This window comes from Colobus angolensis, unplaced genomic scaffold (genome assembly GCF_000951035.1).
Source record: "Colobus angolensis palliatus isolate OR3802 unplaced genomic scaffold, Cang.pa_1.0 Scaffold1, whole genome shotgun sequence".
NCBI classification, from domain to species: Eukaryota; Metazoa; Chordata; class Mammalia; order Primates; family Cercopithecidae; genus Colobus; species Colobus angolensis.
Window position 1 is genome coordinate 17,521,559 of NW_012110918.1, and position 13,589 is coordinate 17,535,147.

At 64.0% G+C, this 13,589-nt stretch overlaps 1 protein-coding gene across 4 annotated transcripts in view; it reads right to left on the reverse strand.

The window, feature by feature from the left end:
• Positions 1–380: 380 nt before the first annotated feature.
• The window catches only part of CEP131 (centrosomal protein 131kDa), a 29,599-nt gene continuing 16,390 nt past the window's right edge, over positions 381–13,589 (reverse strand). The window contains exons 6-25 of one of the 4 annotated variants that reach the window (XM_011959290.1): positions 12,493–12,651; positions 10,926–11,043; positions 10,314–10,430; positions 9,971–10,139; positions 9,472–9,566; positions 8,695–8,877; positions 8,295–8,471; positions 7,584–7,709; positions 7,356–7,481; positions 6,568–6,684; positions 5,607–5,709; positions 4,680–4,881; positions 3,492–3,599; positions 3,247–3,364; positions 3,087–3,161; positions 1,994–2,136; positions 1,668–1,845; positions 1,400–1,563; positions 715–775; positions 381–629 (exon numbers count right to left, since the gene is read on the reverse strand). In XM_011959290.1, the coding sequence (XP_011814680.1) occupies positions 555–629; positions 715–775; positions 1,400–1,563; positions 1,668–1,845; positions 1,994–2,136; positions 3,087–3,161; positions 3,247–3,364; positions 3,492–3,599; positions 4,680–4,881; positions 5,607–5,709; positions 6,568–6,684; positions 7,356–7,481; positions 7,584–7,709; positions 8,295–8,471; positions 8,695–8,877; positions 9,472–9,566; positions 9,971–10,139; positions 10,314–10,430; positions 10,926–11,043; positions 12,493–12,651 (2,614 nt within the window). In that variant the 3' untranslated portion in view covers positions 381–554. Of the gene's footprint in view, positions 630–714; positions 776–1,399; positions 1,564–1,667; positions 1,846–1,993; positions 2,137–3,086; positions 3,162–3,246; positions 3,365–3,491; positions 3,600–4,679; positions 4,882–5,606; positions 5,710–6,567; positions 6,685–7,355; positions 7,482–7,583; positions 7,710–8,294; positions 8,472–8,685; positions 8,878–9,471; positions 9,567–9,970; positions 10,140–10,313; positions 10,431–10,925; positions 11,044–12,492; positions 12,652–13,589 lie in introns of all 4 variants that reach the window. The other 3 variants (XM_011959217.1, XM_011959431.1, XM_011959361.1) reach the window with 3 other exon arrangements.

Sequence of the window (13,589 nt, forward strand, 5' to 3'; positions counted from 1 at the left end):
GGGGCTGCGGGCTGAGCGCAGGGGGGCTGCCGGCTGACTGCAGGGGGCCTGCGGGCTGAGCGCTGGGGGCTGCGGGCTGAGCGCAGGGGGGCTGCCGGCTGACTGCAGGGGGCCTGCGGGCTGAGCGCTGGGGGGCTGCGGGCTGAGCGCTGGGGGCTGCGGGCTGAGCGCTGGGGAGCTGCGGGCTGAGTGCAGAGGGCTGCTGGCTGAGTGCTGGGGGCTGCCGGCTGGGGGGCTGATGGCCAAGCTTCATGATTCCCTGGTCAGCCTGCACGGGCTGGAGAGGGGGTGGGAGGAAGAGAGCCAAACCCACGCCTGGCTGCTCTGCGGGTCTAGGGTGGCCCTCCAGCCCAGGAGAGAAGACAAGGCAGTCGCTCAAGGCACTGGAAACAACGGCCTCCTTTACTGATAAAACGTAGCCACAGGTGCTCAGCCATGTGCATCTCAACCACCGGCCTCTGCAGGGGGCAGGGGGCATCCCCGTGGGCCTCCGGGCCACATCCAGCCTCTGTCCTCTGCCTTCCGTTCTTCGGCAGTGTTCCCAGCATCCCTGGTCACTTGGTACTCGGCGCGGGCCGCCTGTGCTGCTCCAGCAGCTCCTCCAGGTGGTCGGCCCGCTTCACCGCAGCCTGCAGCACACCCTCAGGGTCAGGCCTGCTCCCAGCCCTGAGGTCCCAGCCCTGAGGTCCCGCAGGGCTGGCCACGGGGACTCACCTCGTGCTGTGTCCGGAGGCTGCTCACAGCCTCCTCCTTCCTCGCGAGGGCCGTCTTCACCCTGTGTGTGGTAGGTGGTGGGCTTCGGCGTGGCCCCCGCCCCATGGCCCCAGACTGGCCTGCAGCGCACAGGGTGCCTGGGGCAGCCGCCTGGTTAGCCTGGTCCCAGCCCTGCTGACCACGACTCCTGTGGCTGGCCAGGCAGCTGTCCAGGGAACCCAACACAGGCCCCTGGAGTGTGACCCTGGCCACACCTGGAGAGGTCTGGTACCCAAAATGGGGTGGGAAGCCTCGCCCACACCCGCCTCTCAGTCCGTGGCAGCAGGCGGCACAGGAAGGACGTAGGACCCCCATGGAGGAGTTCACTAGGAATCTTACAGCGCCTGGCTCTTTCAGCGTCTGTCCACCCAGCCCAGGGTCCCGGGAGCTGCCTCCCTGGAGAAGTCGCCAGGCCTAGACACGATCCACTCAGGTGCCCCAACAGGGATGGCCAACACCCTGGACTAAGCGCCAAGGAGAAAAACAGATCCAGGTCTCCAAGGCCCCAAAGCCTCTACCTACAGGGCCCTCTCTCTGCATCTCCTGGCCTTCCTCAGCCACAGCCTCCTGGGGCTTGGAGCTGCAGGGGCCCTGCCTGCTCCCCTGCCCCGCCTCCATCTCCAGCCCTGCAGCCCCCGACACCCACCTCCGGTGCACCTCCTCCAGCTCCAGCTGCTGGCGGGCCTGCAGCGCCGCCAGCTCGGCCTTGGCCTGCCGCGTCTCCTCCTCAGAGGCTGCCAGCCGGTCCTCGAACTCCTGGCGGATCACCTGGGCCAGGTTGCTACGCTCGCTAGAAAGCCGCTCGTTCATCTGGCTGGGCACAGGAGGCAGTGAGCCTGCTGCCAGCAAGTGGCTGCATGCATGTAGGACGGGCCTGGGGGTGCCCACTGCCCACCTGATACCCGCCCACTCACGGCCTGCGTGTCCTCCAGCGTCCGCTCCTTCTGCCGCACGAGGCCCTGCAGACGCAGATTCTCACCCTCAGCCTCTCCGAGCTGGCCCTTCAGCTCCGAGCACCGCTCCTGAAGCTTCCGCTCCGACTGCTCCAGCTCGGAGAGCTCTGCCTCGTACTTGTCCCGTAAGCGCTTGATGCTGGCGTTTTGGGAAGGGCAGGGTCACTGCAGCCCAGTCACACATGGGTCCTTGCACCTCGGCTCCCGGGCCTCCCCAGCTGGCGACCCAGCCGTGTCCCACTCGTGGCGGGTGACCCAGTCGTGCCCTACTCATGGCGGGGCCTCACCGACTCTCAGCAGCCTTCTCACTCTCTTCCTTGGCCAGTGCCACGTCGGCCTCCAGCCGGTGAATGACCAGCTCAATCTCCTTGTCCCGGCCTTTCCGGATTTCTTCCCTCAGCTCCTGCTCCCGGTTCAGCAGCCACGCCTCCTGGGGGGCACACGCTGCCTAGGGGGCTGCCACCCGGAGCAGGCCCGCGGGGCCAGGGCCAGCCTCAGGGGGTCCTGGGGGGCTCCAGGTTCTGAGCCACAGTGGAGCAAGGGACCTTCCCCCTCTCCAGGCCCCCGTCCTGGGGTGTGCTACGTCCTGGCACAGGACCCATGTGGGCACAGGCGTACCAGAGACCGTCATGATGCACAGCCCAGGGTCCCCTCCCTCAGAGACTCACAGCCCATGACGCCTGAGTTCGCCATCTGCTGCCACATGGGCTGGGAAAGTCGGACTTGCCATGTTGCTGAGGGCGGGGCCTGGGCCCCCAAGCCCAGGCAGCGAGAGCCTACCCTGGCAGCCTCTTGGAAGCCTCTGGAAACTCCCATTGAGTTTCATGTGCCCAGCCCTGGGTCCCACAGGCCTGCGTCGGGAGCATGCTCCTGGGCCCGGAGGCGTCCACTGCCACAGCCTGCCTGGCTGCTGGGTGACATCCCAGCCCACCAGGGTGTGAAACCAGGTGACGTGCATGGTCAGCCTAGGCTGTGGGCTCACGGCGGGCATGGGTGGTGAGAATGTGTGTGTGGGACTGTCACCGAGGCAAAGTCCACCCCTGCAGAAGGCCCCAGAGACTAAGGGGGGACCTTGCTGTGCCTGTGCCCCTCTGTACATCTGAGTGTCAGTGGGCTGGCCACGGGGCGCACAGGTGGAGCAGCCCCTAGCAAGGGGAACAACACCTGTTCTCGGACCACAGAGGATGCACCCCAGGCACCCTTGATCCTTCCAGAGCCCACACAAGATACGGGCTGAAAGCAACATACTAGTGTCAGCTCAGACGACAACCCCAAGTAGCCAGATGTGACTCCCAGAAACGAGACCCCGGGATGCCACGGCAGCAGGGCCCACCTGGGGCATCCCCCAACCCCTGCCCACCTGGGTGCCCAGGCCCCCACCTCCTTCCTGGCACAGCCGGCCTCCCACGCCTGCCTCTCCAGCTCCAGCTGCTGCTTCAGGGCCTTCAGCTCCATCTGGGGGGTGGACATTAAGAGGCTAGTCAGTCCCACCCTGCCCAGACCCCCAGCCAGGCCCAGCACAGCCTCCCGGGCCATAGACCTGGTGCCGGCGCTCCTGCTCCTCCCTGCCCTTCTCAAACTCCGCCCTCAGGGCTCGGGTCAGCGCAGAGCTGCTCTCCTCCAGCTGCTGCCTCAGCTCCTCCAGCTCCGCCTGCTGCCTGTGGCCAGGGAGGAGGCAACAGGTGAGTGGTCACAGAGGAAGGAGTCAGGGATGAGAGAGGTGAGCGGGTGAAGGGTCGGGTGGGAAGGGTCCCTGGGAGACGGCGTGGTGCCCCCGGGCGGCACCTGGCTGCCTGCTGGCCCAGTCGCTCCCTCTCCTCGGCCACCTCGCTGTACAGCCGCTGCCGTTGCTGCTGCAGCGCCCACTGCTCCTGCTCCAGGTGCTGCTGGAACCTGCGGGATGGTCAGGACTGACTTTCGGGGGGTAGGGATGGGCAGTCCCAGGATCCACCCACCGCAGGGGCACAGGCCAACCACCGACCTGATTCAGAGCTCACGAGCAGCCCTCTGGGGCCCTGTCTGGAACCGGCCCCTCCCCGTCAGCAGCTGAGGCCCCTCAAAGCCACCGCCCGGGGCCAGGCAAAGCCACGAGGACCTTGCCCATCAGCCAAGCTCCGTAATTCCCTGAGCTCCAGGCCCTCGTGGCGCTTTGGGAAGTGGCTGTGGAGCCGTGTCTGGGCTCCCTTTTCCCCCAGCCTTTGTGCCGGCCTCACCCTGTTCAGTGTTGCCCCATGAGTATGGAGGGTGGGAGGCAGGTGCCTGGTGGGGCCTTATCCACCTCCCCTGCCTCTGGCCTGAAGGTGCCAGGTGCCTGGCTCCGTGACCTGAGTAAGCTCGTGCCAGGGCCTCGCCCTGACCCCACTTTCGGGGAGAGACTGGGGGACCAGCCAGGCTGCATCTGGGGTGGACCAGCCGTGACAGGCAGCAGGGCAGACAGGAGTAGGTGGATTCCAGGCTCTGTCCTGGTGGCGCAGTGTGGGAGGGGCTGCCACTGGTCCCTGTGGCCCACAGATCCTGACCACCACTGGGCACGTCCCCGGTCCCCAGGACTCAGGATGCAAGAGCAGGAGTCACTCCTCAGACCCCAGGCCAAAGGAGTGAATGAGAGAGACCATCCCTGGGCCCCAAGGCCAGAGCTGGAGGGGCCTTGAGGCCGCCTATCTACGGGTCAGCTGCTCTGGGGCCAGTTCTGAAAGAGGGGACGTCTGGTGGGGGTTCCGAGCCCTAACGCTGGGAAAACACCTGTGCAGAACCTGCAGACCTCGGCAGGCGTGGCCTGCAGACATAAACCCGAGGACACTGGCCTGGCTGAGGAGGCTGGGCCCCTCCAGGGCCAAGTGCCCTGCATCCTCCCTGGATGCTGCACCAAGACCCTCGCCCACCTCTACATGGGAAACCCACTCCGACCTTCGAGGATTCCCCGACTCCCCACCCCGAGGGTCCTGGTCCCACCGGCCTGGGGCCACCACCCACCGCTGCCGAGCACGCTCGCGCTCCTGCTGGCCCAGCGCCTCCTTCTCCCGCTCCAGCTGCTCCCGCAGCTCCTCGGCCTGGCGCAGGCAGCGCTGCGAGGCCCGCTCGTCCGACTGCAGCAGCTCCGCCTCATGAAGGCTCTTGAGCCTCCGCACCTCCTGCTTGTGCCTGGCAATCAGCTTCTGGATCTCGGGCTCCAGGCCTGGGGGCAGGGCACTGGCTAGGGCCATGTCCAACTGGGTGGGCCTGGGAAGCCCAACCCTGGCACAAGACTGGCCTGTCTCAGGGCCAGAGGGGACCCCGCCCACCCAAGGCCTCCTTGGATCCAACCCAAAGCACAGCTGAGTCTGACGCCCAGGAAGGGGGGAAGGGCCCCCACAGGGCCACGGCGCCTCCCCCAGCCTGCGGGGCTCAGGACTCCCCACTGACGGCTCCCAGGCACCCTGACAGCAGGTGTCCAGAGCAAGAGGACCAGGCCTCAGGGAGCCCTGCATACCACCCAAGGGTCCGAGGCCCCTTGAGACCCCAACACCCACCAGCCTCCTGCCCCATCCCCCTGCCTGCACCTGCCTCTTCCCGTGGTTCACTCTGCTTCCCGTGGCAGGGTCCACGTGCCACAGTCGTCCACAAACTCCCTATCTCCCCTAGCCCAACCCTGAGGAAGTGAGGCACTGAGCCCCCTCGTTTCAGTCCACTGCCTGGGTGCTGGGGGCCGGGCCAGGCTCCTGTGTGGAGCCCACCTGCCTCTAGGATCACAGCAGAGGCCGCAGGGGAGGCCGTGACAGGGGCAGTTGGGGCATGAGTGTTCACCTCTGCCCAGGAAGGTCTCAGACCACATGAATGCCAGAAATTACGGCCCTATCAAAAGAAGCCGTGGCCGCAGCGCCCACCCCACACCTGGCGGGCTCGGGGGAGGGGATGGCCCACCTCGGACAGTGACCTCCTTGATCTTCTTGGTTTTCTCACTGATCCACTTCTCCCGGCGGACTTTCTCAGTGGCACTCATTAGTTCTTTGAGTTTTTTAATCTCCTGTGAGCAGGAGAACAGGTCAGGAAGAAATGATGTGAAGACACCCCCATCCCTTTGCCACCCTGCGGGCACAGGCAGGGCCGGGCTTCCAAGTCCACCAGCACAAGGCTGGGGCTTGTGGGTAGGTGTGCTGCCCCGAGACACACACGCCGGCTCCAGAGAGACACGGCTGCCCTCCCCAGCGCCGGGGGCCAGGCTGGAGGCCCAGGCCCACCCCGTCACACACTTTAGTGGCCTGAGAAATGGGAGGGCAGCCATCAGCCTGCAGAAGCCCTGCCCCGGAGAGGGGTGCTACTGCCTGTCGGGATGGCCCCAGAGCCTGCATCCTTCCACGTGACTGGCAGACCTCAACTCCGGCTGTCAGCCACGGTCACGTGCAGGGATTTTAAAATGCCAGTGCCAAGCCCACTCCAGAGCCTGGGCTCGGGACCATCACTGCCCAAGCTGGTAGGAAGCATAGCCAAGGAGGCTGAGGCCCCCAGGGAGCCCCACACGGTGCTCCACCGACACCTGGTCAGTAGAGAGAGCAGGTCCCATGGCCCAAGGACCTGGCAGTGGGGCAGGCCAGGCAGACTCCTGGGTCCACGGCGACCGTGCTGTGGCCGGGCAGGGACTGTGCGTCCACATCTGTGACAGCAGGCCCACGGCCCCGCCCCAGAGCCTGGCAGCTAGAGAGGCAGGAGTGGACTAGCTGGGTGCCACAGTGCTCCCCGAGACAGCCCCACCCACTGCTGTGGCCCTGACACTCTGAGGCAGGAATGAGGACTCCGAGTCCGACCCTGTTCTGGGGGCTGTGCCGGCTGAGCCCGGCCTGTGAGCCCGGCCTGGGACGCTGTGCAGTGGGGAGCAAAGCCTCACCAGCTCGTGCTGCGCCTGCACCTGGGCCACACGCTCAGTGCATCTCTGGTCCTCCTGCTTCAGCTCGGCCACCACAGCCTCGCACTTTTCACTCAGGACCTTCTTGTCTTCGATCAGCTGTGTTGGGGACCAGAGGTGAGGTGGCTGCCCCAAGGCCCCAGCCCAGCAGGACCCCGATGGAGGAGACCCTCCCAGCCTCCGAGGGAGGCTAAGAGCAGCCCTCCCCTGACCTGCATCCGCCGTCCTGTCCTCAGCTGGGGGACCCAGAAAATGTCAGAGAAGCCCCCGCCCACCCCCTGCAGTGATGTCAGGGTCTTCCTAGGATGAGGGTAGCTTTGTCGTGCCCGTCACCCAGCCCCGGAGCAGGCCCACTGTCTGCCAAAGGGTGTTAGGACCACACCGGCCTCACTGCGGGCCCCAGGCCAGACCCCAGGTCAGGACACACCTGTGATGATCACCAAGCAGCCCCTGGAGGCCCCTATTCTCACGGACCCCAGATCTAGAGTTCTCTCCAGAATAGGATCCGACCAGGGCTGCGACTGAGCCGAGGGGTCGGCGGGACACCCCTACTACCCTCACTCGGGGCGGCTCTGGGTAAAGACAGGGGTGTCCTCTCCAGGGCATGGACGGCTGGGAACGGCACGAGATAGGCTTGGAATGCATCCAGCAGACAGCTGTGGGACCCCCAACACAGGAAGAAGCTCACCGGCGAAGGGAAGCCCCGGACTCTGGAAGTCTCCATGAGCCACGAGCTGGGTCCGGGCCTCTGCGGTCCCCAGGCCGCTCACCTGGTCGATGAAGGCCAAGTGCCGCTGGATGGTGGCCTCGTAGTGCTCCCTCTGCTGCTGCAGCTGCCGGTTCAGTGCCTTCTCTGTCTCCTTGACCCGCCGGACCGTGAGGTCTCGCTGCTGCGCCTGCAGGGTGTGGGCAGAGGAGGGAGGCGCTGGGACCAGTGGGCCCGGCCCCGGTAGGTAGGAGGCTGGAGGGCCTAGGATTAGCAGTGCCCACAGCGTTACCAGCGCTCTCTGCAGCAGCAGCATGGCCTGCTTCTTCTCCTCCACCTCCAGCTTCAGCCGCATCACAGACGTGCTCACCTCGGACCCCAGCTCCAGCGGCCCGGGCCCCGCCTCCGGCACCCACCCCTGCAGACACAGCCGAGCGTCAGGCAGCAGTGGCAGAGGACAGGGAGGCAGCCAAGGACCTGACTCGATGCCCCTGCAGCCCTGCCCTCCGGGGACAGAGGGGCTGCTGCACACGGGAGCCCGTGGAAGCCGGAGGGCAGGCGGCAGGCAGCCCGGCAAGGCCGTTTCATTGCTCAGTACAGGAAATGAGGGCCGTGGCCTCAGGAATAAAAAACAAACCATTTAAAAAGTTCTATGCTTCCCAGCTTCCTGCCCTGTGACAATGAGTTCACGTCACTGCTCCATCTAGCCTGGCCGCTGGTGTTCACCAAGGACAAACCAATGGGTGGCCCAGAGGACAGCAAGGCTCTGGAGGCCTGAACTGTCCACACACACAGGCTCGTGGGGGCGGCTCAGGGCAGCAGGGAGGTGGGTGCAGTTTGGGGAATGTGGGCCCTGCCACCTCCACCCTGAGAGAGTCCCGTGGTGGGGGCTGCACAACTGGGTGGGTACATGGTGAGGGACCACCTCCTGCTGGGGACCAGGTCAGGGCTGGCGAGGGACCTTCTCCCCCTGGGGGCCAGGTGGGAGCGGGCAAGGGGCGACCTCCTGCTGGGGGTCCGGCTGGTCCTGCCCAGACTTCTCCATCTCGTCCAAGAAGCTCATGATGCTTTGTAGCTTGGCCTCCGAGAGCAGCGTCCCATCCTCAGGGGGTTCGGGGAACGCACTGAGTTTTCCAAATTTCTCCAGGTTGTCAGCTGTCAAAGAGCTGGCATCGTCCTCCTGTGGGACAGGAGACCAGCATTGGGGGCTGTCAGGGTAGCCTGAGGACTGAGGGTCCCCAGGGACAGAGGTGGCAGCTGAGGCTGGGCTCTGGGAGGGAGGGTCGCGACCAAAGCAAGAAGGAACCCATGGCACCCCCATTTTCCCAACCCCTACAGCCACCGCATGCTCTGTGTGGATGCGGTGGACAGACTGGGCAGGGCGGGGCGCATACCACGGTCACCTCGCTGGCCCAGGTGTATCTGCCCCTGTGATGGGCCCTGGGGCGGGGCAGCGGCTCCGGCTCCTTCTCCAGCAGCTGCAGCGTGTGCAGCAGCTCCTCCAGGGGCCCCCTGGATTTGGCGCTGCCCCTGCTTGGGGCCACCGTCTCCAGCTTGTCCCCAGCTGCATCCTGGGCAAGAACGTCCTGCAAAAGAGCAGGGAGACAGATGCATCAAGGTGCAGAGCGGGGAGACAGATGCAGCAAGGCACAGAGTGGGGAGACAGATGCAGCAAGGCGCAGAGCCCCGAAGGTGCCGCAGGAGCTCCCTAGTCCTGACATTCAGCCTCTGGAAGCTGAGGCCAGGGCTCAGGCCTTCCCACCCAGTCTCTGCAGCTGCTCAAACCCAGAGCAGCTCCAGCCACCAGGGACTCCTCCCAGCACCCCACTCCAGGAAAACAGGCTGTGCAGCCACCTGGCCCCACCACTGAGCAGCCTGGGAGCCTTGGCTGTCACGTCACCCCTCGGAGCCGGAAGCTCCTCTTCTGTGGATGCGGATGCAGGGCCCCCACCCCAGGACATCTGTAAAAACCCAACAGGTGCACCCCAGCAAAGGCTCCCCTCGGGGTAGCCAGCACCGTGCATCAGAACAAGAAGACCCCTCCTGGGTGGCCTCTCCGGGTGTAAGTGGCCCCTAGAGCAGAGGAGGGGTTGGGACAAGCTCAGCTCAGGACACCCTGGCACAGATGCAGCCCTTAAAGCCAAAAACCACGAGGGAAGGAAGGACAGCTGTGCCCAGACCTGCGTCCTGTCCTCTGGAGGCTGCTGTGGTTCTGGGGATGAGCTGGAGGTGGGCAGGCAGCAGACTCCAGGGCCTGCAGCAGGGAGGCCAGTACCTGCACAGCAGAACACAGCATCATCCCACAGAGAACATCCCGGGGCAGACAGTGACTCTGGAGGCACCCCTGGGAAGGAGCCAAGCATGGGGGAGGCAGAGGTGACCCCAGAAGCAGAGGAGCTGCCGGGGAGCCATGGCCTTTTGGGTGTGGAGCTGTGGAGGATGAGTGCCACCCCACCTTGCCGGGCCTTCTGCTCTGTAGGGCCCCTGTGTCCAGGACCACTTGTTTGTCAAGGTCTCGGCACCCTTGTCAGGTCAGCTGGGGGCCAAGGCCCCTAACTCCGAGGACTGGGGCTGCCAACACGGGCAGTAGCACAGGAGGCTGAGGGGAGGTCCACAGGGGCTGCACCTCCTTCCTGGCTGCAGCCCACCCCACCTCCACGGGCACAGAGCCACTCTCACCAGCGTTGTTGGCCTTGAGGGCCTGGTGGGCAGTGTCGCCTGGCGTGAGGGACAGCTCCTGAGCAGGCCGCCGCGTCCCTGGTACTCTGGTCTCCCTGGGATTCTCAGGCGGCCCACGCTCAGCTGTGATCGCCTTCTGGGCTCTCAGGGCTCGTTTCTGTTGCAGTTCCTGCAGTGGGAGCGTCGCTGAGCACTGTCCCCGGGAGAGAACGACCCCAGGCTCCCCCAGCCACGCTGCCCTGAGGCTCAGTGTCCCGGGGCCCAGGGAGCCCTAGCATTGGCCCCATGGTCAGGCCTGGGCCATGGTACTGCTCAGAGGTCCCTGCGCAGTCAGCCCGGGCACCTGAATGGCCGCTCGCCTGGCTTGGCGTGCCTTCTCTTCCCGGGCCTTCCTCCTGGCTGCCTCTTTCTGCTGGTGCAGGTCCAGGAGGGTCCCCTCGCCTGGCCGCTGCCGCTGATCCTGCCAAAGAAGCTGGTGCCATGTGGTGTATACATCGGGAAGACAGAATCTAGACCCAGACCAGAGGCTTCCCCACAATGCCCCAGAGTCCCCTAGAGTTCGTGGAATCTCAGGGCCAGCAGGGAAGGTGAAACCCCACCAGGACCTTGAAGCTGCCATTTCTCTGCTCTACAGAGGACGAGCCCTGCGTCACAGGTGGCCAACAGTTCCGGCACAGGGGAGACAGCTCATGCCCATGGAGTGTCCTCCAGGGACCCTCCAGCCTGGGACTGACCCAGCAGGCATTTCCCGACACCCAGACCCTGACGACTGCCAGTGAGGACAGTCACCCTGCCCGTCCGCAGGGACCCAGCGTCAAGAAGGATGCTGCACCCAGAGACAGGACCCACGGGCAATCCTAGGCTTTGATTCCACCTGTCCCAGAAACTCAGAGCCCTGGGATTCTGGGCCAGACCCCCTGGGGGAGCATGGAGTGACTGAGGCGCCCACACTGACCTCCCGCTTGGCCTGCAGCAGGTGCTCCAGGTGGGCAGCTCCCGCTCGGTGCCGCTGCACCTGGTGGCGGTACCAGCGCTGGATGGTGACAGCGGCCTGGTTCACCTGGTGGATAAACCTGCCCAGAGAGAAGGGCTCAGGGCCAAGACCAGGCCAGCGCCCTGGCAGGAGCCGGCTGGTTGCTGGTGGAAGGTCCAGCTGGGGAAGAGAGAAGCCGGCGGCTGCACACAAGTAGCCCTTTTCACATGGCAGGACCAGCCCGCCTGGACCAGCCCCGCTAAAACCCAAAATCTTCCTCCTGGGAAGGTGTCCAGGGGAGAGGGAACGTCTATCCACGCAGGCCTGTGTGGCCTTATTTACAATCGCCAGGAAGTGGAAATGGTTCAGATGCCCATGACCTGGCTACAGTGTGAACACTGGATGGCAGGACCCTGCCCACAGGCAACAGGCCCGGGACTCAGGCCAGTGCAGGCCACAGGCCGTGGCTCCACAGAGGGCGGTCGGAACAGGCAGGGCTATGAGGGAACAGACTGGTGGCTGCTGGCATCAGGGCCAGGAAGGAGCTCGAGGGAAGCCTGGAGGTGCTGGGCCGTTTCCTTATCTTGGTCGGCTGTGTCCACAGACAGCACTACACACCCTGGTGGAAGCTCATGGAACTGCACACTTACAATGGGCACCTTTTATTGTATACAAATGATACTGAATAAAACTAATTAAACAAACAAAACAAATGCTTCACCTTGGCTCTCGGGACCATGTGTGGATTCTCTCAGCAAAGGCATTAACAGAGAACCCAGAACGTGTGAGCCCTAGCTCGGGGGCGGTCTGTCCCGGGCAGAAGTAGGGGTCTTTGAGGAGCCACGGGCTTCTGGTCCCCCTTCCCTCATGCCACCCACTGCGTCTACAGGCCTGGTCTCCCTAGCCCTAACTGGGCGGCAGGGTAGGTGACGGCTTCGCCAGGGGGAGGTTCCGAAAGTCCAGGCAGGGAGGTACCCCCGCGATTCTCCTGACCAGGAACGACCGTCATGGTCACAGCAGGCTCTGCCCACACCCCCTCCAGCTCCCCAGGGGCAAGTGGCAGGGACGCAGCCCCCAACAGTCAACGTCACAGGAGGCTCCGCCCACAGCCCCTTGAGCTTTGGGTGTTGTTGGCTTTTTTCAGTTCTGTATCTTCTTTGCCTTTAATGTTGTTTTAAGTAACAGTTTTACTGAGGTACAATTTCCATACTACAAAATCTACCCATTTTCTGTGTACAAGTCACTGATTTTTAGCAAATCTAGAGTTGTGTGACCATCAGCACAGTGCAGTTCTGGAATGTTCCACTGCCCCTGGAGGAGCCCTCTCTGCCACCCCTACACCTGCCTTCTACTTCCTCTGATAAACTTGCCTTTGCTTGGTGTTTTATGTAAACAAAATCATGCCACATGGGGTCTGCTCAGTCTCAATATTTTAAAACAACCATTGAATGCAAATTTCTATCCTCGGAGGTGTGAGCCCCCAAGATTCCAACACCTGCCCACCCCTGTGTTCTGGCCTCAGGCTCCCCACCACCCCAAGAACGGTCACCTCTCAGCCTCCTCCTCTGTCACCTCCTTCCGCCTGGGCAGGCCCGTGGTGCCCCCAGCGTTGTTCTGGGCCGAGTGGCTGGCACTAGAGACATTCTTTGGTGGCTTCCCAAAGCCACTGCTCTCGCTGCCCTCGCAGGTGGCTGCCTTGATGATGTTGCTGACAGGAAAGAAGCAAAGAGCCTCGTCTCACCACCCAGGGGAACGGCTCTGCCCACAGGCCGCAGGTGCCTGCTCCCAGCAGTTCCAGGACTGAGCCTGGAAGGGGAGCTGGCAGGCCGGCCGCCAGGACAGAGGGGGACAGCGGCAGGTGTGAGGCCAGCTCTCCCGTGCCACGTCCTGGCCTCTGGACCACCTGTGCCTGACAAGGTCCCACTCACTGGTACCCAGGATAATGAACTCTTTGCATTTAAAAAGTTCTCACTAAAGTTACATTGGGAGGCTGGGTGTGGTGGCCCACACCTGTAATCCCAGCACTCTGGGAGGCCAAGGCGGGCAGATTACCTGAGGTCAGAAGTTCGAGACCAGCCTGGCCAACATGGTGAAAACCTGTCTCTACTAAAAATACAAAAAAATTAGCCAGGCGTGGTGGCGGGCACCTGTACTCCCAGCTACTCGGGAGGCTGAGGCAGGAGAATCGCTTGAACCTGGGAGGCGGAATTTGCAGTCAGCCAAGATCACGCCATTGCATTCCAGCCTGGGCAACAAGAACGAAACTCCGTCTCAAAAAAAAAAAAAAAATTCCATTGAGAAAGTTCCCAAAAGTCACAGGAGTCCAGAGCCTGAGGGACACTTGAGAGACCCCAAGGCCATCCCCAATCCCAGCAAGACCGTGCGGTGGTGGACTTGGGGGCTCCTCTGCTCCGCTCAGCCCACCACCGCTGTGACGCCTTCTGGGCTCTGGACAAGCCCTGGTTTCCTCCTGGGGGCCCCACCCCAGGGTGAGCCCCAGACCTCCCTGTGCCACCACATCTGGGTTGTTTTCTGTCTGTGGGAAGCTGCCGACCCAAGGACAGCAGAGGGTGGCGGACTCGGACAGGGGGCCCGGTTCGCGGCTGCTCCACGCGGTTTTATGTGCACTGACCATGTGCCCCGGCC